This window comes from Oryzias melastigma, linkage group LG19, assembly GCF_002922805.2.
Source record: "Oryzias melastigma strain HK-1 linkage group LG19, ASM292280v2, whole genome shotgun sequence".
Taxonomy (NCBI): domain Eukaryota; kingdom Metazoa; phylum Chordata; class Actinopteri; order Beloniformes; family Adrianichthyidae; genus Oryzias; species Oryzias melastigma.
In genome coordinates, this window is record NC_050530.1 from 3,615,304 (window position 1) to 3,634,436 (window position 19,133).

At 39.1% G+C, this 19,133-nt stretch overlaps 1 protein-coding gene across 3 annotated transcripts in view; it reads right to left on the reverse strand.

The window, feature by feature from the left end:
• Window positions 1–19,133, reverse strand: part of raraa (retinoic acid receptor, alpha a) — a 296,464-nt gene that overhangs the window by 136,751 nt on the left and 140,580 nt on the right. For all 3 annotated transcript variants that reach the window (XM_036217294.1, XM_024284346.2, XM_036217293.1), the window contains one exon: window positions 942–1,610. In XM_036217294.1, coding sequence (XP_036073187.1) covers window positions 942–1,095 — 154 coding nt within the window. In that variant the 5' untranslated portion in view covers window positions 1,096–1,610. The remainder of the gene's footprint in view (window positions 1–941; window positions 1,611–19,133) is intronic.

The window sequence follows — 19,133 nt, forward strand, 5'->3', positions numbered from 1 at the left end:
AAAAAAAAAAAAAAAAAAAAGTTTGATAGTGCTCGATGTAGTTCTCAAAGTTGCTTTGACATAGTAACGAAAGATCGCAGATTCTGTTTATGGCCTTGTGTCCAAGTGTCTTTCGGCAAGGCACTGAACCCCACACTGCTTCAGGTGGTTGTGGGTCGGTGGGAGTGTTAGGGAGCGAACCTGCCGTCAGAGTTTGAATTTATGTGGGAATTTGAAGCGCCTGATAGTGTGAAAGATACGGTACTTTGTGATTCATAAACACCTGCCTGACAGCAAAGGTAAGGGGTTCAAAAACCCTCAACTGTAACTTGCTTTCATCTAATCCCCAAAACTGGGAAACAGAAGGTAATGGTCAACACAACCTGAGAAATTAGGGGGCATTTCACAATAACCCTAGAGAATAAAGTGAGAACCCAAACACTAGAGTCCCGAGTGCAGAGAAGACTTTGCGCGAACCCTCAGAAACAGTTGTGAAGTGGAACGGAGCGTGTCTGCACACACGCAGGGACATGCAGTACAACACCTGAGTTTTGATTAAACATAGAGGCATTGTTTGAGGGCAATGTGTTGTGACCGTTGGCAGAGACGTCGACATCTCTGAACACTAGCCAAATGTGTGTTCCCCAAATAAACAATGCACTTTTTGAGCGTTCTGCCTCATTTCCTTGTGATCCCGGCTGATGTTTCCCCGTGTGTCTCTGCTCTGATGTGTGGGGCTTGTAAATTAAGGACAGCGCTGGAGGCGACGCGGTTGTGTGGCCGTCTCTGTGTTTACCGACAACACGCGCTTTTCAAACAGGAACGATCTGAAAAGGACGAGATGAAAGACGACTCGGGGGAATACGCGTATGAGCACACTTCAGGCGAGGTGTGCAGGAAGCGGCGTGCCACTCAGGTAATCCACGCAACAGGAAAAAGCAATCCAAATAAAGTTTACTTACTCGCTGGCGAGGGGGTGCTGTATCCGCTGAGGGGCAGTCCGGGCAAGGCTGGAGGCGACAAGCTGCCCAGCATGTGGGGGAAAAAGTAGGAGTAGGTGGGCACGGGGAAGCCGTTCAGGTGGCCGCCCGGCACCGGGTTGCCCTTTCCAGCCATTATGGCTCAGTCCAACTCCAATTTGAAAGATCTCGTAGAATCCCGAAGAGACTTAATCCCAGATATTCCAAAAGACTCCAAGCGGGAAAAAAAAAAAAGTACAAAATCTCCTTGAGGTTTTAAAAATGTTTGAATAGGAAAAAAAAATCTGGTTGAGTCAGTGTGTGTGCTAAAGGCTTCAGTTACCAAGGACAAAAAGAAAGAGTAGAAGTATCAAAGGGGACGGCAGGGTCTTTTATCCCTCCTTTCTCTGCTATTGTTAAACAGTCTAAAAGGCTTTATTTACAAGAGGCGTTGGAGGGACAGGGAACTAGCACAGCCATTCCTTATCTTGAAGATGAAGGGGGAGAAAAAGGCAAGTCGAGTCATGAAGGGGTGACTTGGTAGTGATAGGGGGTGCTAGTGTTTTCCACTGGAGAGCAGATTCCCTCCTCTGTTCCAGGGGAATGTACAGATCACATGATGCCAAGAGAGTTGCTCTCCTTCCACGGGCCTCCTCTTTGTGGTTGCAAAGCCTAAGAAGAAGGAAAAAAGAGAAGGAGAACATTTACTACTTCAGTGACAAGTTAAAGAGATCACTTCCCTTTAGTAGCCCACATAAGTGCTCCAGCAAAAGGCATTCTTTCCTTTTTCTTGCTAATTAATGATAATGTCTCATCTGAAATGTTACCAAAACACCCCATCCCCCTTAATTATCTAATGGAGTGTTAAAATTGCAAGGAGAGCAGTGGGTGTGTGATGTCTTCTCACAGCTCCGCATGCTCATTAACGGTGACACTCGACAAATACAGAGGGAGGCCAGCCAAAACATAAAATGAAGAGAGCAACACAAAGGAAAACTCGGCTAATTACAGCACTTGCAGCAGGCGGAGGGGTGAGACCCAAGGTGCCATTCCTGGAACCACCAGAGACTCCTGCTGCAGAGTTCTCTTACAAATTAAGGGTAAGACAGGAACAGAGAGACCTGTAATCACCGCAGAAAGTGCGACCCCACATCAGCACGCTGACAGCTATACACCAGAGGAAAGCAATTACCATAAAACACCACATTAGCATGGCATAATATAGCATGAGAAACAGCATTTCTTCAAAAACAGCTTGTCATAACACAGAACAACGTTTTCTTTTTTTTCCAGTACAAAGTAATGACTTCTCTTTTTTATGAGGAGTTGTAATGCACAGCGGTAAAAACTAAGAGGCACTAAAAGTCATGCCCAGACGCCGCTGGAGGAATGGGCTTTTCGGAATGTGGCACTCGGACATGAATGTCAGAACTCCCGCAGAGCAGACTGGGTCAAGTCATGCATGTTTTGTACCTGCTTTGTGCATGTAGAGCACCTGAGTGCAGAAGAAAGAGCAGAATACTTTCAGTTCCTGAGCTTATATTCATACAGTGTGTCAAAAATAAAATTCTATATTTTAAGCATGAAGCGGGAGGTTGTTTTTATGCAACTTCCTTCCTGCTTAGCCAGTTATGTCTGGTTCCAGAAGGATTACCAATTCCTATCCTACGTATGTTGACGTTGGGGGTGGGGTCATCCGGACAAGTGCTGCCACAAACGATTATATCAATAGATGACTAATCACCGATAATTTGTTCGACTAATCGGGTCATGCACAAAGTGGATGTAAAGCGCCTGATTTACCCATCATGAGCTTTAAACTAACTAAAAATGAGCTATTTAGCATTACCTGCGACAATGAAAGTGTAAATGTTGTATGCTGAATTTAGTCGCTGAAGCTACGTATCATCATACATGAAGATGCTGAAATTGATAGCTAAAAATGCTGAAGTTGATAGCTGAAATCGCTGAAGCTAATAGTTGAAAACACTGAAGCTGATAGCCAACTAAAATATAAGTTAAATGCCAAATTAGCCTAAAAAACTGAAAAAAGGCTAAATTAGCCAAAAAGGCTAGCATGCAGCTGAAATATTAGCTAAACGACATATTTGCCTAAAAAACTGAAAAAATCCTAAATTAAACCAAAATTGCTATATAGCTGAAATATTAGCTAAACTCCAAAATAGCCTAAACAACAACAACAAAAACTAACTTAGCTAAAACAGCTAGTATGAAACTGAAATATTAGCTACATTTTTTGAATGGCCTAAAAACAAAAAAAAAATTTCTAAATTAGCAAAAATAGCTAGCATGAAGCTGAAATATTAGCTAAACTCCAAAATAGCCTGAAAAAGAACCCAAAAAACTAACTTGGCCAAAACAGCTAGCATGTAACTGAAATATTAGCTAAACTACATATTAGCCTGAAAAACAGAAAAAATCCTAAATTAGCTAAAATAGCTAGCATTAGCTGAAACATTAGCTAAACTCCAAAATAGCATAAAAAACATAAAAAACTAATTTAGCTAAAACAGCTAGTATGAAACTAAAATATTAGCAAAATTTTAAAATGGCCTAAAAACAGAAAAAAAATCTAACTTAGCTAAAACAGCTAGCATGTCACTGAACTATTAGCTAAACTACATATCAGCCTCAACAACTGAAAAAATCCTAAATTAGCTAAAATAGCTAGCATTAGCTGAAACATTAGCTAAACTCCAAAATAGCATAAAAAACTGAAAAAAAAATCCTAAATTAGCAAAAAATAGCTAGCATGAAGCTGAAATATTCAATGTCAATGTAGTGCGCTCCGGTTCGATCTGGTATTTTGAGCATTTCCATTGTTAAACGAAATTTAACAACAGCTCGTCTTTTTACTGCTTTATTTTTTACAGTTATTTAATGTTGTTTGAAAGAAGATTTTCGGTGGCTAAGTAACTGGCTTGCTAGCTTAGTGCTTTCTAATGTTTTCTATTTTTCTATGGACCTACAACGCATGGGGGCCCTCTAAAGGTACGGATCGGAACTGTTTAATGGGTCCATTTTACAATGGAAACGCTCAAAACACCAGACAGGACCGTCCCGGACTGGACCAGACCACTCATTGGAAACGAGGCTTGAGAGATCAATAGCTGGTACTGAAGTTTTACAGAATTCTTATTTTTCTTTCAAGATAATCAAGTGTAAGATATATATGCGTGCATGCAATTAACAAGAATTAATGGGAAATACTATTACTTTTGTTTTTCCACATAAAAATCATCCAAATGGAACATGATACCACACTGTATGGTCACATGTGTTTGCAAAATTCAAAGTATTTCCACACTTTGGATTGTTGATCATTCTAGTAAAATAAACCTACCATACCGTACCTCAGATTGGTACAGATCGATTTGGTTGGATCGCCGAAATATAAATCATCGTTACGTGCTTAATCTTAAAAGATCTATTATGTATTTGTGCAAAAATGAAAAGAGAAAAGTTGATAAATTAGATACTGGAGTGAAATAAGAAGAAACATGATACCCAGGAGAGGGTCTAAATGTGGAACTGCAACTCCCAGAAACTACAGGACTTCCTGCATCCGTGAGCTCATTAAAGACACTTCTGAATGGCATTTATCAGATCTCTATGGGGAAACGGCATTTACTCTGAGCAGTTTTCCTTCTGCTTTTCCAGAGGTTGACAGCGCAAAAACAAAAGAGGAGAATGAAGTCCACTGGAGGATGGAATATTTTCCCTGAGAGTTCCCGTCTTCTCCAATTCCAGCTGTGAATCCTCACATGGGTGTTCTGTGCTTTGCTCTGGCTGAGGTGCATTTATATATAATACCTTCTACTGATGTCACAGCAAATGCACAGGGATAAGCAACATGGCTGCAGAGCTGCCAGCTTTGTAAATACTGTTGACTCACAACTGAAGATTAGGAAGATCCAAAGGTACACAGTCTTGTAACGCACAACTTTTCATTTTAAAACTATTACCAAGAAATCTTATTTTAAGAAAAAAAAATGTTTTCTCCAAACAATATTACTTTTCAATTGAAAAAATTTCATAAGATAAGTTTTCTTGCAGTAAGACATTTTTCTCAAAGCGAGGGTCTTTTTTCACTTTCTTAAGATTCAGTTTTTGAAGTGTATACAAAATACTAAGTAAGAGTTTCCAGAAAATCCAATGCTTTTCTAAAAATCTATCTATGCCAACCCAAATGGTAAAAAAAAGTCTTTTTAAACTTTACAGATTTCTTCTTTTTGAGAGTTTAATGGTTTTGTTACCTTGAAGGTGCTCCCCTGAATGCATTATTTTACTTCAGGAATACCAGGAAAATACAAATTTCGTTGCTTTTGTACAGATGTACTTTAAGCATAAAAGAACCAAAATCTGTAGATAAAGACGTTTTATTCATTTAAACACATTGGAATCTGACAGAATTCTTTTATCTGCAATTCCAACAACTTCAACAAGCTGAAGGTTAAGATTTGAAGTTTATTTCAGTTTGAGGTGGCAACACATTCTTATAAACCTTATTTTATTTCATTTAGGATCTCAAAATGTGCATATAAAAATAGGTGTGGTCGATCAGTGACAATTGAGCTGGCTGACATATCGGTGATTAGGCTAGGGGTGTACCAAAATATCGATATTGCTATATAATCGCAATATTTAGTCCTTAAATTGATTGTCGATGGGTTCTCACCAAGTATCAATCTTTTATTTTCATTTGAAGAGGCTGTAAAACGTTACATATTTTCATCCTTTGGTGAGAAATTCCTTTGGAGGTAGATAGGAGGCGCACTTTGCATCAATGTGCCTGGCAGCTACTTGAATTATTTAATTTTTGTTCTGTTGTTTATAACACTTTTACACCAAGTAGTGGCACTGCGGTTCATATTTACTACTGTTAACACTGAATTTTACAGGTAATTCATTGATTTGCACAAAAGTGTAAATTATTTGTTGCCCAAAATAAGACACAAGTTGTTTATTATGATTGTGCTCAAGCTAAAAAATAAATGGTGATATACTTCCCTTCTTTATAATGTGATTCTTTAGAGATGATTTTTAACATTTATCGCAGTATCGCAATATAATTGCATCGTATCGTATTGTGAGGTTCCCAGTGATTTCTAACCCTAGTGGTGACCAAATTGCCAAAAAAAGCTTGCAATTGCCTAAATCCAGTTCATTCAGTCATGTGACCAAATCGATTGTTTACTTCTTTCAAGATCCATTTTGATGAAAATTGTGCTTTCTTGTAGCATTTTTCTGATAGTAAATATATAAAGAAAATCAAGTTTGACACTGCATTTCTGAGTATGTTCGAGTATTTGAATTGTTGTGAGTCAGGACCAGACGAAAAAAAAAAAAGTGCCTTTTCACAAAGGTCGTACTTGCTACATAGAAAATACAGATCCATATATGTCAAAATCCCGGCCTCGAGGGTTCTCCAGAAACCCTGCTTGGATCAGGTGTGTTTGGCCAATAAGGAGCTTCAATGGCAGAAAACATGGAGGACACTGGCACTCGTAGTCTGGATTTGGACACCCCGGTTTACATTTTCCTCGTCTAAGCTGGGCTCTGGCTCAAAGCTATACGACTGCTACAATATTGGTCGCCATTTTTGCTGCACTCCTAATGTTAGCTTGAGGTTGAAAGGTGCTGTAAGCTACCGGGAGACAGTGTAAACAAAGGGATCATGGGAAAAGAGTGGAGGCTTACTTCTGTGTCAACAGTCCCGCCCACAATTCAGAGGCAAATTTCTAATGGATCCACTGAAGAAAGTATGTCCTAGAAAATTATGTGTTTTAATTAAGGCTAAAAACGACATAATCCGAACTAACCCAAGAACACTTTCGCTATAAAGAGTTTCACTATCACTTTTGCTGTTATTTTTACCTGATATAATATATCCAGTAAAAAGTATTTCTCACAAAAAATAGTTAAAAATATGACAAAACATGTTAATTAGAGTAGTTTTTTTTTTTTACTCTGCTTTATGTAACAACATGGGGAAAAAATACATAGGAAGATCCTACAAACAGGCTTGAAAATGGTTGAAAAATTAGGAATTTGAGGAGAAAAAAAATCCTAAAAAAATAAATAATGAAACTGGAGACTTGAACTTTGGTCCACCCATTCCTGGGACATGTGAGACTCTACTCGGGGACCATGACACTCAGAAAACTGCAACATCTTGAAATTCATGTGAATACTTTAGCCTAGTGATAGTGCTCTAGGGTTAAAAGACCATTGGGAACGCTTTGAAAATTGGCGTCTAGTCAAGACATGGACCGTGATTTAAGCAGTCCTGGCACACTGGAAAACTGCTGACATCATACCAAAATCCAGCACCCTTCACAAAGTTCGTCCCATCACCTTTCTCCAAACCAGCTCTGATCCAACCCCAGAGTGCTCCAAACCTCCAAAAAGTCGAACAACGGTCACCCACACAGTGTGTAAACACTGAGCTCTTAAATCTCAGAGGCAGGTGCCTCCCGTTGCACGTTTGTTAATCATATGCAACGGCTGACACAGAGGGTTCATTGAGGGGAAGAGTACAAACAGGGAGTAGCTGAATGCACAATGCCGTGCAGTCAGGTGCTGCTCCCAATCATCCTGACGAACACACGTGAAAATGCAAACACTACAACCAGGATCTGAGCTGTCGATACGCATGTCTCATACATACACGTGGCGTATTTACATCCAGCTCCATTTGTAGTAAACATGGGTCGTAGATGAAAGCGTGATTCAGTAGTTTAGACATGCACTGAGACCCCGAGGCCTTGAATCATCTCATTAATGCAAATCTTTTTTAAGATTTACAAAGGTTTCTTAGCTTCTGTCAAATCCTCCTCGACAAACTCGGAGATTCAGAAGCAAGGTGATGCATAGAGGGCAGCACCTCAGGGGATGCATGCGATCGCTTTCAGCAGACAGAGAAAATAAACAAACAATCTGGGTCACTTGGTTTTAACTCTCTTCGGCGTGCAACAGGCAGAAAGAAGGAAAGGTTAAGGGTTTTGGGACATGAAAGACTGTGATTGGTTGTGACAGCAAACACTGAATTAATAACCAGAGAAGGCAGTAAATGGCAGCGCGAGGTCAGGTCGGACGGGCGTACAACACGCAAAATACAGCCACGGGGGAACGGCGATGCAACGCATGACATACAGAGACACTCTGGTGTGCGCTTAAATGCGCAGATGTGCACAAGTGAACCATAAAGGCGCACAAAAACAAAGTTTAAAGAGGTCAACGACAGAAAGCAAAACACTCCAGTCGGTGTCAGCTGTGTGATTCTTCAAATCAAAACGTGAAAGGATATGAATGTATGCATACAGGTCTTCTATAGCAGGGGGGTCAAACTCAATCGCACAGGGGGCCAAAATCCACAACACACCTGAAGTCGCGGGCCGAACAGGATAAACATTGAACACTCTAAAACTAAATTTAGAAACCTTTAAAACTGTAACTTTTAACACAATTATGAACTAGAAAAGTCGCATTACCTGCGATAATGCTAGTGTGAATGCATTATCGCATTAATGCGGTTGTTGTAAATCGCGTAAATTGCTTCAATTTGCATTAAGTGTATAAAGTGTGTAAAGTGCTTAAATTGCATTAATTAGCATTAATAGCTTAAATTGCATTAATTAGCATAAATTGCGTAAAAACGTAAAATGTACGAATACCAAAAGTCCGTGCATTAATGTCCTGAACGTTCTGAACGTTTTGATACCAATATTGTAAAAGTTTTAAGTTGCAGTAAAAAGTTGAAAATTTTCCCATTGACTTAACATGGGCTGAAAATTCGCATAAATTGCGTAATATCGCAAAAACTGTAAAATTTGCGAAAACCAGAAATACAAGCAGTAATGTCCTTAACGTGCTGAACGTTTTGATACCTAGATTGTGTAAATCGCATAAAGTGTGCTTGAATTTTACGTGTCAAAAAACGTACGGAAGAAAACGTAAATGAAGAATCTCAATAGTGTGAATGCATTGAATGCATTCACACAACTAGATATATAGCATTACCTGAGATAATCCTAGTGTAAGCTGAATGTGGCCGCTGAAGATGCTAAATTAGGCTAAAAAAATAAAAACAAACAAACAAAAAAAAAACTTAGGTTAGCCAAAACAGCTAGCACGTAGCTTAAAGAATAGCTAAACTTCAAAATATCCTAAAAAACTGAAAAAAGTCTAAGTTAGCCAAAACAGCTAGCGTGCAAATATTAGACTAGCTACAAAACAGCCTTAAAAAACGTAAAAAGAAACATCTAAATTAGTAAAAACAGATAGCATGTAGCTGAAATATTAACTAAACTACAAAATAGCCAAAAAATCATAGTAAATGCCAAAATAGTCCAAAAAGCTAGTAGAATGCCATTTTTTTAAACTTTAAAACCGTAATTTTTTTACATAATTCTGAATATTAAAAGGCAGGAATATTATACTAGAAATAAAGCAACTTAAAAATTAAATAATTTCAATATTTTATTCTCCAAAAATATATATTTTGTCAAAATTATAAAGTTAAAAATAAGCACAAGATAACATCAGGGCATTCATAACAATAAAATAAAACGATCTGGAGGGCCGGATAGAATTACCCAGAGGGCCGGATCGGGATCCTCTTAAAGGAGCGCCGCGACTAAAGTAACAAACACCTGTTTGAGCTGGAATTTATAGTAGACAGGACACAACTTGAAAATGTATGGTATTGTACATCTAAAATGAAAGTATTTTTTCTGATCATCACTAGTACTGTGGAGAAATTTAGTGCTATTGTTAGTCTGTCGGCTCAGACTCTTCCTGGAGAGTAATGTTGGTATCGATCTTAGGTCAGCACATTTCCAACCACTCCTTTTCGTGGGTATGGGGGAGGCTGCTGTTGAGAGCACAGGTTAGAAATGCGTGAACGAATCAAAATACTGAGGAATGAACATGATAATACACTTCAAAGCTCAAAAAGATGGTTTTTCATAGTATGGCTCCTTTAAATTACTTTTTTGTTTTTGCATGACTTTTAAAGTCATTTCCCCACATCTCTCCACTTGGAGGGATAAATGTAGGGATAGGGAGAGGAGTACGGAAGGAATTCGGATTCAATTGTTGTTCATGTATCGGAATAGAGCAAGATTTGCACCACTAAGCTCCAAGCCTCTTCCCACTGTGAGTGCATCCGGTAGTATTGGGTACAGCTCAGTGTGGACACTATATACTAAAAGTACAGGAATGTGTGCTCTCGATTGCCTTGTGTGTATGTAAGGATGCTATGAAAAAAAAAAATGTAACAAATACCAAAGAACAAACCCAATTCTATCAGGCACTTCGAGGAAACTCAACATTTGTTTTGAAACGCAGTGACAATAACTATGAAAGCAGCTGTAAGTGCAAAAGTACGTCTCTGCTGTTTGTGTTTTTTGTACAGGAGCCGAGAGTGGATGTCATCCCTTAAACATTCTGAGTGGACTCTGACGCAAACCCATATGGCAGCAGCAAAACAAAATGGAAACCGCTCAAGCGCGATGCATTCAAATTTTTATGAGGACGGCGGCGTGGGTGGATACATACGTCAAAAGTGAGGGAGGATACTGTGGGAGAAAAACGGAAAAGCCTGAGCGCTTATGGAGGAGAGCTGTCCTATATGGACAAATACAGTCACATGTAGAGCTTTTGTGAGTGTGTGCTCATTAATGTGTGCCTAAGCTACACCCTGAATCACACATGCATGTCATCCTTTAGCCCTGAGGGACCGTCTTCCAGTACACTGCATTTACCGTACATTACTAGCTCATCGGCTTTGCATAAAGTCTGAACCACATGTTTTGTGAGGTGAAAGAGGTTGACTGCAAAGTGGGGCCCTTTGACAAGTTGTGACAAATGTGTATTATTTAGAAGCTCATAGTATGTACTTAAAAAAAGGTTTTTTAGATATTTGCAGCTTGAATATAGTCTCTTTTATGCAACAAAGAGTTGATGGGATTAAAAAAAAACCCAAGCGTTCCAATACGGGTCATCAAACAGTAGACAGAAAATCAAACCCGTCAGGAATTATTGATACAAAAAGCCTTAAGTTGCAATATTTTTCGATAATAATTGTTAACTTAAGGCTGTTGAAGGACATAGAAATCTTAAATCTGTTGTTTTCGTTCTCCAGTTCACTAAAATGCAATTTTATAGGTATGGTACCAATATTTGTACCAGAACAGTATAAAAACTTTGATTTTGGTACTTCCTTTTGATGCTTCGTTTCAGACATGTCAATTATTTGTATATTATTCAGTTTTGATGTACATTTCTTTCTTGTGGGTGGGCTCTTATAAGAATGGGTGAGGCTGTGAGAGTGGGCGGAGCTTGGCGAATTCAGGAAACTGCTAGATAGGAGGGATTGGTACAATGTTCCCAAAAAAGACCAACATTGTGACGATGTAAAATACGTCTTTACTCCAATACTTCAGGAGCAACCTGAACAGTAACCCCTATGCAGCTCCATACATATTACAGTCACACACGTCTGCAAACTTTACAAACAAGTAACTTTGCGTCCATGTTTCATGGCACCAAAGCTCTTGTCAATTGTCAACTTTCGTTTGTTTTCCAACACAAGGATAACAAAACTGTCCAACAATAAAGACATTCGATTGGTGATGTATAAGTTGTTGTCTCTATACTTATAAGTTTGATGGGTTTCAAAATATTTATTCTAATTTATAATTCTACATTTTAGTAACTGGCCAAAAATGCAGAAAAGTTGTTGCGATTGGGCGACGTAGCAAAGTCGAGAAAGATAGATGCAGAAATTGGTTGAATTGCTATGACTTCACACCTCAAACTCCTGTAGGGTCTAGAAAATGCACCATTTTTCCAACAAAAAAGCCGAAGCTGTTTGTGGAGAGACTCCTGCACAAGGCAAACTAAAACAGACACACTTAACCGTAGTTTTTATGCTGCTAATATTTGACACTAAGTGTTACACATTCCCCATTACTCGAGGGGTAAAGATATCCAATCAAGCTTTATGGCAACAATAACAGCTCCTAAAACACCTTTTTTATCTGTATGGATGCTTGTTACCTCAGTGTGAACGATAGACGGTCCATCGCCAAGTCATTCAACAAAGAAATACAGACAGATTTGGAGGCGTCTGATTGTTCAAGTATTAAGAGTGCTAAACATGGATGTACTAGACGCTTATATTACGTGGGGATAGATTGATAAATAATACTGAAATTAAGTTTTTACACCTTCTGTTTATTCGAAGGTTAATTTAATGTTTGCAAATCAAAGTTGAAGATCTACTAATCACAATTTGGCTAAATTTGTTTATAGATTTTCATGTGAATCGCTTTTGTTCTCTTTCTGAGCGGTGAACAGGATGAGGGAAATGTTTTTGTAGAACATAACATCCCAACTAAGTTGACAGCTGACCTTTCACATATAAAATGTCATCACTTCCTCACTTTATCTACTTGGACGTTTGTGCGAGATTTTGTCAGAATTAATATATTAATTTTTGAGTTATGACAAATTTATTTAGAGGTCACAAGGAGCTTGACCTGACTATCGAGATTTAATTGGTCGTGTTCAAGTGAACATCTGTCAAACAGCCTCAAGCTAATAAGAAATGTTGGATATGGTAGATTAAGAGGGGCGTCCTACGTTCAACGAAATCTGCCTCGAGATGAGAGAAATAAAAACAATGCAACAGCTGCAAATAGTCATCTGTCAACAATTGCTAAAGACATATGTCTTTAAAATGTTTAACTCCTTAAAGCTAAGTTCAAACGAAGAATGGGACGGTCATTCTTAAACGGTGTTTATACTGGACAAGAAGGGAGGGGCTTCTTCTTCTTCTCGTTATCAGTCCATCATGTGCGAGAGGTTAGGTGTAAATTATAGAAGCGGTGTAAATCTTGCAAGTCTTGTTCCAGGCTGTTTCTATCCCTGGGCTATTCCAATATGTCAAAAACTTGGTGTCATATAATTCCAGCAGGGTTCAAATCACAAATATTAATCTCTCTTCCATGATCAATTTTCTAACGGTCGGCAATTCCGGTAATTAAAGTGGACACTATTCACCCGTCACTATCAAATCAGTGCCGCCCATTGGTCAAAGTTCAATTGTAGAACTCAAAAACAGTCGTAGAAACTTGCATAGCTACATGTAAACGCAAGAGTTTTGAAGCACACATTTACGTGAGTTTCCGTAGACTTTTTATTGGAGTAATAGCTGTCTGTTTCTCAATAGAGAAAGGGGAATTTGGCTTCTTGGAGCCCGTGAGTACTTCCTTTGTGGATTGTGTGTATGTGTAGGTGGGGGTCTCAGTATACTGTCCTTGTATGCAACGGTTGCATACCTAGATGGTTGCACAGATAGACAGTATATCACTGTCTATGTCTCTGGTTACATAAATAGAAAGTATATTACTGTCTATGTCTACGGTTGTATACATAGACAATATCACTGTCTATGTCTTTGGTTGCATACATAGACAATATATCAGTATCTATGTCTGGTTGCATACATAAACAGTGATATACTGTCTATGTATGTAGCCGTACAGCAGTAAAGTGCTAATGCAGTAAAGTGAACCAACTGATTCTGACGGGAAGAAAATTAGCGGTTTGTAACACATTTGGTGCAAAGCCGCTTTTCTCCTCGTCAGAATCTGTTTGAATTACATTAATTGCGTACAGGGTGGAAGCGCTGGTAGTTTAAGTGGTGTGTGTTACTTTGCACTGCAAAAACTGAATCTTAAAAACAAATAAAAAGGCCCTCTTTTACGAAAAATTGTTCTGTCTTGCAAGAAAAATAATCGTATCAAGAAAGTTTTTCAATAGCAAAATAATGCTAGTTTGAGAAACACGTCTTAGTGACTAGAATAAAAATTCCTCACAAGACTATTTTTCTTACCCTATTGGCAGATTATTTTGCTTGATTAAAGAAAATTTCTCAATGGGATATTTGTAATTTTGCCTAATTCTTACGAGCTAATTTTTGCAGTTTGCCGTCACCAACGACGTCTCAGTTGTTAAAAGATAAAAAAGCACTAGAGTGGTTCTTTGGTGTGTTTGCTACACGAGCTCGAGCGCAGTACTTCAGAGCTAGTCAGTGCATTTTTAGTCATGGTTTCTAATAAAGGTTTCTTGATTTCTATGCAACAGTAGATTCCTTATAACATAGGTGTCTATTGTTGCTCTATTGATGGATGGTAAACCAACATTAGGAGTACATATTGCCACTTATTGGATTATTAAGATTAATATGGGTGCAAGCCAGAGAGGAATCAGAAAGGTCAAGTAGTTGTACCTTTCCAAGTGTGAGTGCGGGGCGAAACTGCTAATCAATACATTTTTAATCTATTAATTTCCAACATTTTGAAGGAAAAATGTGAGGAAATTGTCTGATCCAACAAAATTTCCACCTCAGCGCTTCTTCCTTGAGTGGATTCTGCAGCTGATGGGAGCAGCAGAGAGATGAGGGAGTGCGAGGCGGGAGATCCTTCTCCATATCAGTCAGCCTGGCTCAAGCAGGCTAAAGGGTGCTAAGTGCACGGTGAGAAGCCTCTACCGTTTTGCCAGAAGCCCCTGTGGGGTGAATCCTCTTGTCAGTGATGCCGGCTTGGTGACATTTCTGCTCACTTTAGAAAGGTCAGCCTTTAATTATCTCAAATGCCAGCAAGCACCGCACCTGTGAAAAATATAAAGCCAACGAAGGCGTGTGTCGCGGTGAGAGTCTGCATTTCCTCGCGTAAGATGAGGCTGTCAGCGCAGAACTGGACCATCTGCCCACCTGTATACATGCATGAAGACCCATAGACACACAAAACCAGACAAACCTGCACACACAGACTGTTGAACTATGCAAAAAAACTTAAACCGGACACCAAATGACCTTTAAATAACAAGTATTGAAGGAAGACCAGAAAACTTTGAGCCGCATCTGTGTTCAATTAAGGAGCTGGTAGCATAAAGACACACAAACCAAAGCTCTTTCTTAAGCCAAACTATGGAAAATTGCTAAAAGAAGACATTCAGACGGATGGATTTTGTTGTTCCAGGAAGAAAAGAATTGGTGACGCAACGACTGTTTGCGTTTGAGCGGGTCGTCGTAGCCATTCAGCTAAATCAATATTTGCAAGGGGCTATGCTAACAGAAAGCACACAAACACACTACTGTAAGCTTAACACACACACCAGGAACAATAAACGTGCAGCGAGGATCCTCCTAGCGCTCAAAGGGGGTCACAGAGACAAAGGGCCATAGATCATCCGTGAAGACGGCGTGCAGCGAGCTCCGAGCATCTCGGCTTTCTTTTCCAGCATTTTTCACCCGTGCTGAGAAAACACGGAGGCCTGGTCTCTATTGTTTACACAGCTGGCTCCGTGGAAAGGATTGCTTAATATGAAATATGAAGAGAGTGGAGAGGTGAGACTGGTTGGGAGAAGAGTGGGAAGGGAGCCAAGCCAGAGAGGGGTGTGGTGATGACGGTAACGGGCTATCAGAGAAATGGGCTAAAAGTGCTCTCAACTGGGGTGGGGGGCAGGAAGTGAGTCGTTCAGTTAAAGAAGCAGATGAGGCGGAAAAAGAAATACAGAGTGGCTATGTTGGATGGGAGCGAGGAGGTTGTGTAGATGACTAAAGAGGAGTAAACAGAGGAGAAAGCCTTGAGGTTTCAGTGGGGAGGCCGTCGGGCCTCCTGCGGTCTGGGGTCTGCTCTGCGTGTTATTCTTTCCCACTAATCATAATCTGCTTTCTCCCATTTGTTGCTACTTTTCTAGCATCTATCCAGAAGTTTTATCCTACAATTGAAAACCTACTCCAATGAAAAATGGATCTTTTGGCAGTTTTCTGATGGTGTTAAGAAAATATTGGAATTGTTGCAATGTGGAGGGGAAGTGGGGGCAGGGTTGCTCAGCCCTAATGGCCCCGCCCACAACTCAAAGGCAAATTTCTAATAGAAATCTTTCGCTCTGCAGAAACTATGTTCTAGAAATCAACATATTTTTGAGGGTTTTGGCAAAAATTGGCATAATCATAAACAAAAAACCACTAGGAACTAGGGTGTGTTGAAATATCGATATTGCGATATATCGCGATATCTAGTCCTGCGATTGATTCTCGATGCATTCTCACCAAGTATTGATCTTTTATTTTCATTGGAAGAAGCTAAAACATTATATTCGTCGAAGTTCCTTTGGAGGTAGATAGGCGGCGCCTGTTACAAGACTTGCTGTGCCTGGAAGCCACTTAAATAATTTCATTTTTGTTCTGTTGTTCACAACAGTTTTGCACTAAGTAGTGGTACTGCTGTTCATGTTTACTATTCGTTTTACAGATACAATTGGTATCAACGCTTGTCACAGACAGTATTACTGATTATAGCAATGTTGCACAAAAGTGTTTATAATCTGTTGTACAAAATAAGACACAAGTTGTTTATTATGATTGTGTTCAAGCTAAAAAATACATGGGGATATATTTTTCCCAAAACTATGTGTTCTTCTATATAATGTGAATTATTAGAGATGATTTTATTATATAAGTTTGCTTCCTTCCACTCCCTTTCAAGCAATCTACTTGTGATTTATTAAGTGATATGTTATGTATTATGACCTGATTGCTTGAAATAAACCATTTCATTTCATTTTTTACCAATTATCTCAGTGTTGCGATAATATCGATATTGTGAGCCATATATCGCGTATCGCATCATATCGTGAGGTACCTAGGAACGATTTAAAAAGGATCAAAAGACGATTGGAGTGAGTCTTTAATGTTACGTTTATACATGCTCGAGTGACCGTGTATTTGAGATATGCTAGTGGACACAGAGTAGATCGCGTGGATTGCGGTGCATGCTGGGTAGTTTCTGCTCTGACGTCAACCGTCAATCATCATGAAAATATCGCGAGAAAGGGGCGGGTGCAAGGCGCTTGCCTAGGCAAGTAAAGCTGGAAATTTGGTACAGCGCTGACTGCAACACGCCTTCATGACTACAAAACAATGCATTGTGGGAAACGATGTCTGGAATGTTTTTGTTGTGCCACGTGATGCTGATCAGAAATGACTGGCGCTAAATGAAGGAAATCGTATTTTGTAATGAATCACTGCTGTAAAAAATAAACTAGATGTAAAAGATAAACAAGAAGCCCAATGTAGCTTTATAAATAAAATTGAATTGATTTGGACACTCGTGGTCTATGTTAACACACATATGCACACTTTGAGCTTCAAAACTTCTCATGTTCACGTGTCGCCACGCAGTTTCTTCAAGTTAGTCTTCGGGCTCTAATTACAAAATGTGTTGCAAGTGACATTAAACCAGTTGAACTTTGACCAATCGGGGACCCGGATTTGACATTTCACACAAAGCCGCTTCCAGCTGTGAGAACATGTACTAGTATCAGGTAACGACACCAAATACTAAAAGTGTGCCATACAAAAACTAGAAAGTGCCCCTCATGCCTGGTGTGTGGGACAAAGGCTGCACAAGATGGAATTCTCCCCAAAAACTGTGTGTTTGCATCAACATATCTGCACAGGACCCAAACAATGAGGAAGATATGTGGTTCTTTTAAGGTGGACTGGCTGTTACAGTATGTGCAGAACAGGAGCAGAAACGGGATTGCTCTGTAAAACATCCTTCAAAGACTCAGTAGCTTTTTTGGAGGAAACGTTTGGAGCGAATGGAAGCTGGACTACTTCAAGCATCACATTCAACAGAAAAGTCCATTGAATGTCTTTGGAATCGTAGGAACCAGACGGGAATAGGGAGAGCGCAAAAGACCGACAACTACGAGCTGATTTACAAGAAGAAATCTGAATGTTTTCTACCACCGTCACAATGAACGCGTCATTGCTTTCAGTTCTACAAATCCACAATCACCTGACTAAGTCTGTAAGGAAACCTAAAAGCCTTTGAGTTTAATCAATGAGAAAGAATGAGAGTGCATCACAAATGCCTCCTGGCGAACGCTGGACGTGTGCAGCCATAACAGAACCCAAATACTACTCCTATAGGTCACATACAGGGAGGACGATGATGTCAAGTATAGAGTGCACGCACAGCCCATGATGCATCACTCCAAGCATGGACTGGACTTGTGATGGTATCTCAGTAATGATGGGAAAGTCACAGCCAGGGTGGCCTGTGAGGAGAAGTTGGGAAACTCTTCCCATAAAGTGAATTTTCCATTTTCTGATGAAGTTTTGAGTCTGAATCTCAAGAAATGAACCTAATATTTAAACGGGGGTCAGTCGGCACATTCTTGGATATGGTGGCTGCAGCACCCCCGATGGGCGGAGCTAAAGGAAACCTCACAGCTTGTGGGTTTTTATGCAGCATTTCAAGGATCCAGTTTGTGAAAAGGGATTTAGTTTAAGATAAAATGTGCATAAAGTCAAAGCGGGAAGCAGACGGGGCAAAGTTAGTGAGAGGGACAGACCAGAATATCAAATTTGACCTTTTGGTTCCAATAATGGTTGAATGAGAAGCTATCATTTAATATATAATACACCAAAAAAAATTTTTTAAAGGAAACTACTAAAAGAAAAATAGACATTTACAGTAAAACTTTCGCTTTGTTGTTTTCATCTATGATCATATTATTGTACAAATTAGCTTAAACAGAACAAATATTTCTCTTCTGACACTTTAAAATCCTCGGCTGCAGAGACTTTAAGGTAAAAAAAAGCAAAACTTTGCGCTAAAAACATAAATAAATACATAAAACAACAAGATCCAGTTCGATTTGTTTGCCTGATAAATCATTTATTCTTTGCAGCATACAGACAAATATTACTATTTCATATCTTATCCTGCAGACCTTTAAATAGTGAAGCAGACTGCATGGGAACATGCTTTAGAACTTTTAGTACTTTTTCAGAGATTTCATAAAAATTATACTTTTAGCTTTTATTACTGTAAAAATTAGTATAAGGCTTTAGTGGCAGCCACACTCATGATATAATAGTGGTAAACCTAAATATAAAGTTGTTTTTTTTTAGTTTAAAGATTAACAATTTCAGACTCTATATTATTAAATAAAAACACATTTTTTAAATGTGTTTTTACTCAGTTTCCTCCATCTGTTTTGTTTAATATCACTTGTTTTTAAGGCGCTAGTACTTTAGGTCTGTCTGGTCAGTTTATTTCTGTTAAAGATTCCAGGTGCTCCAGT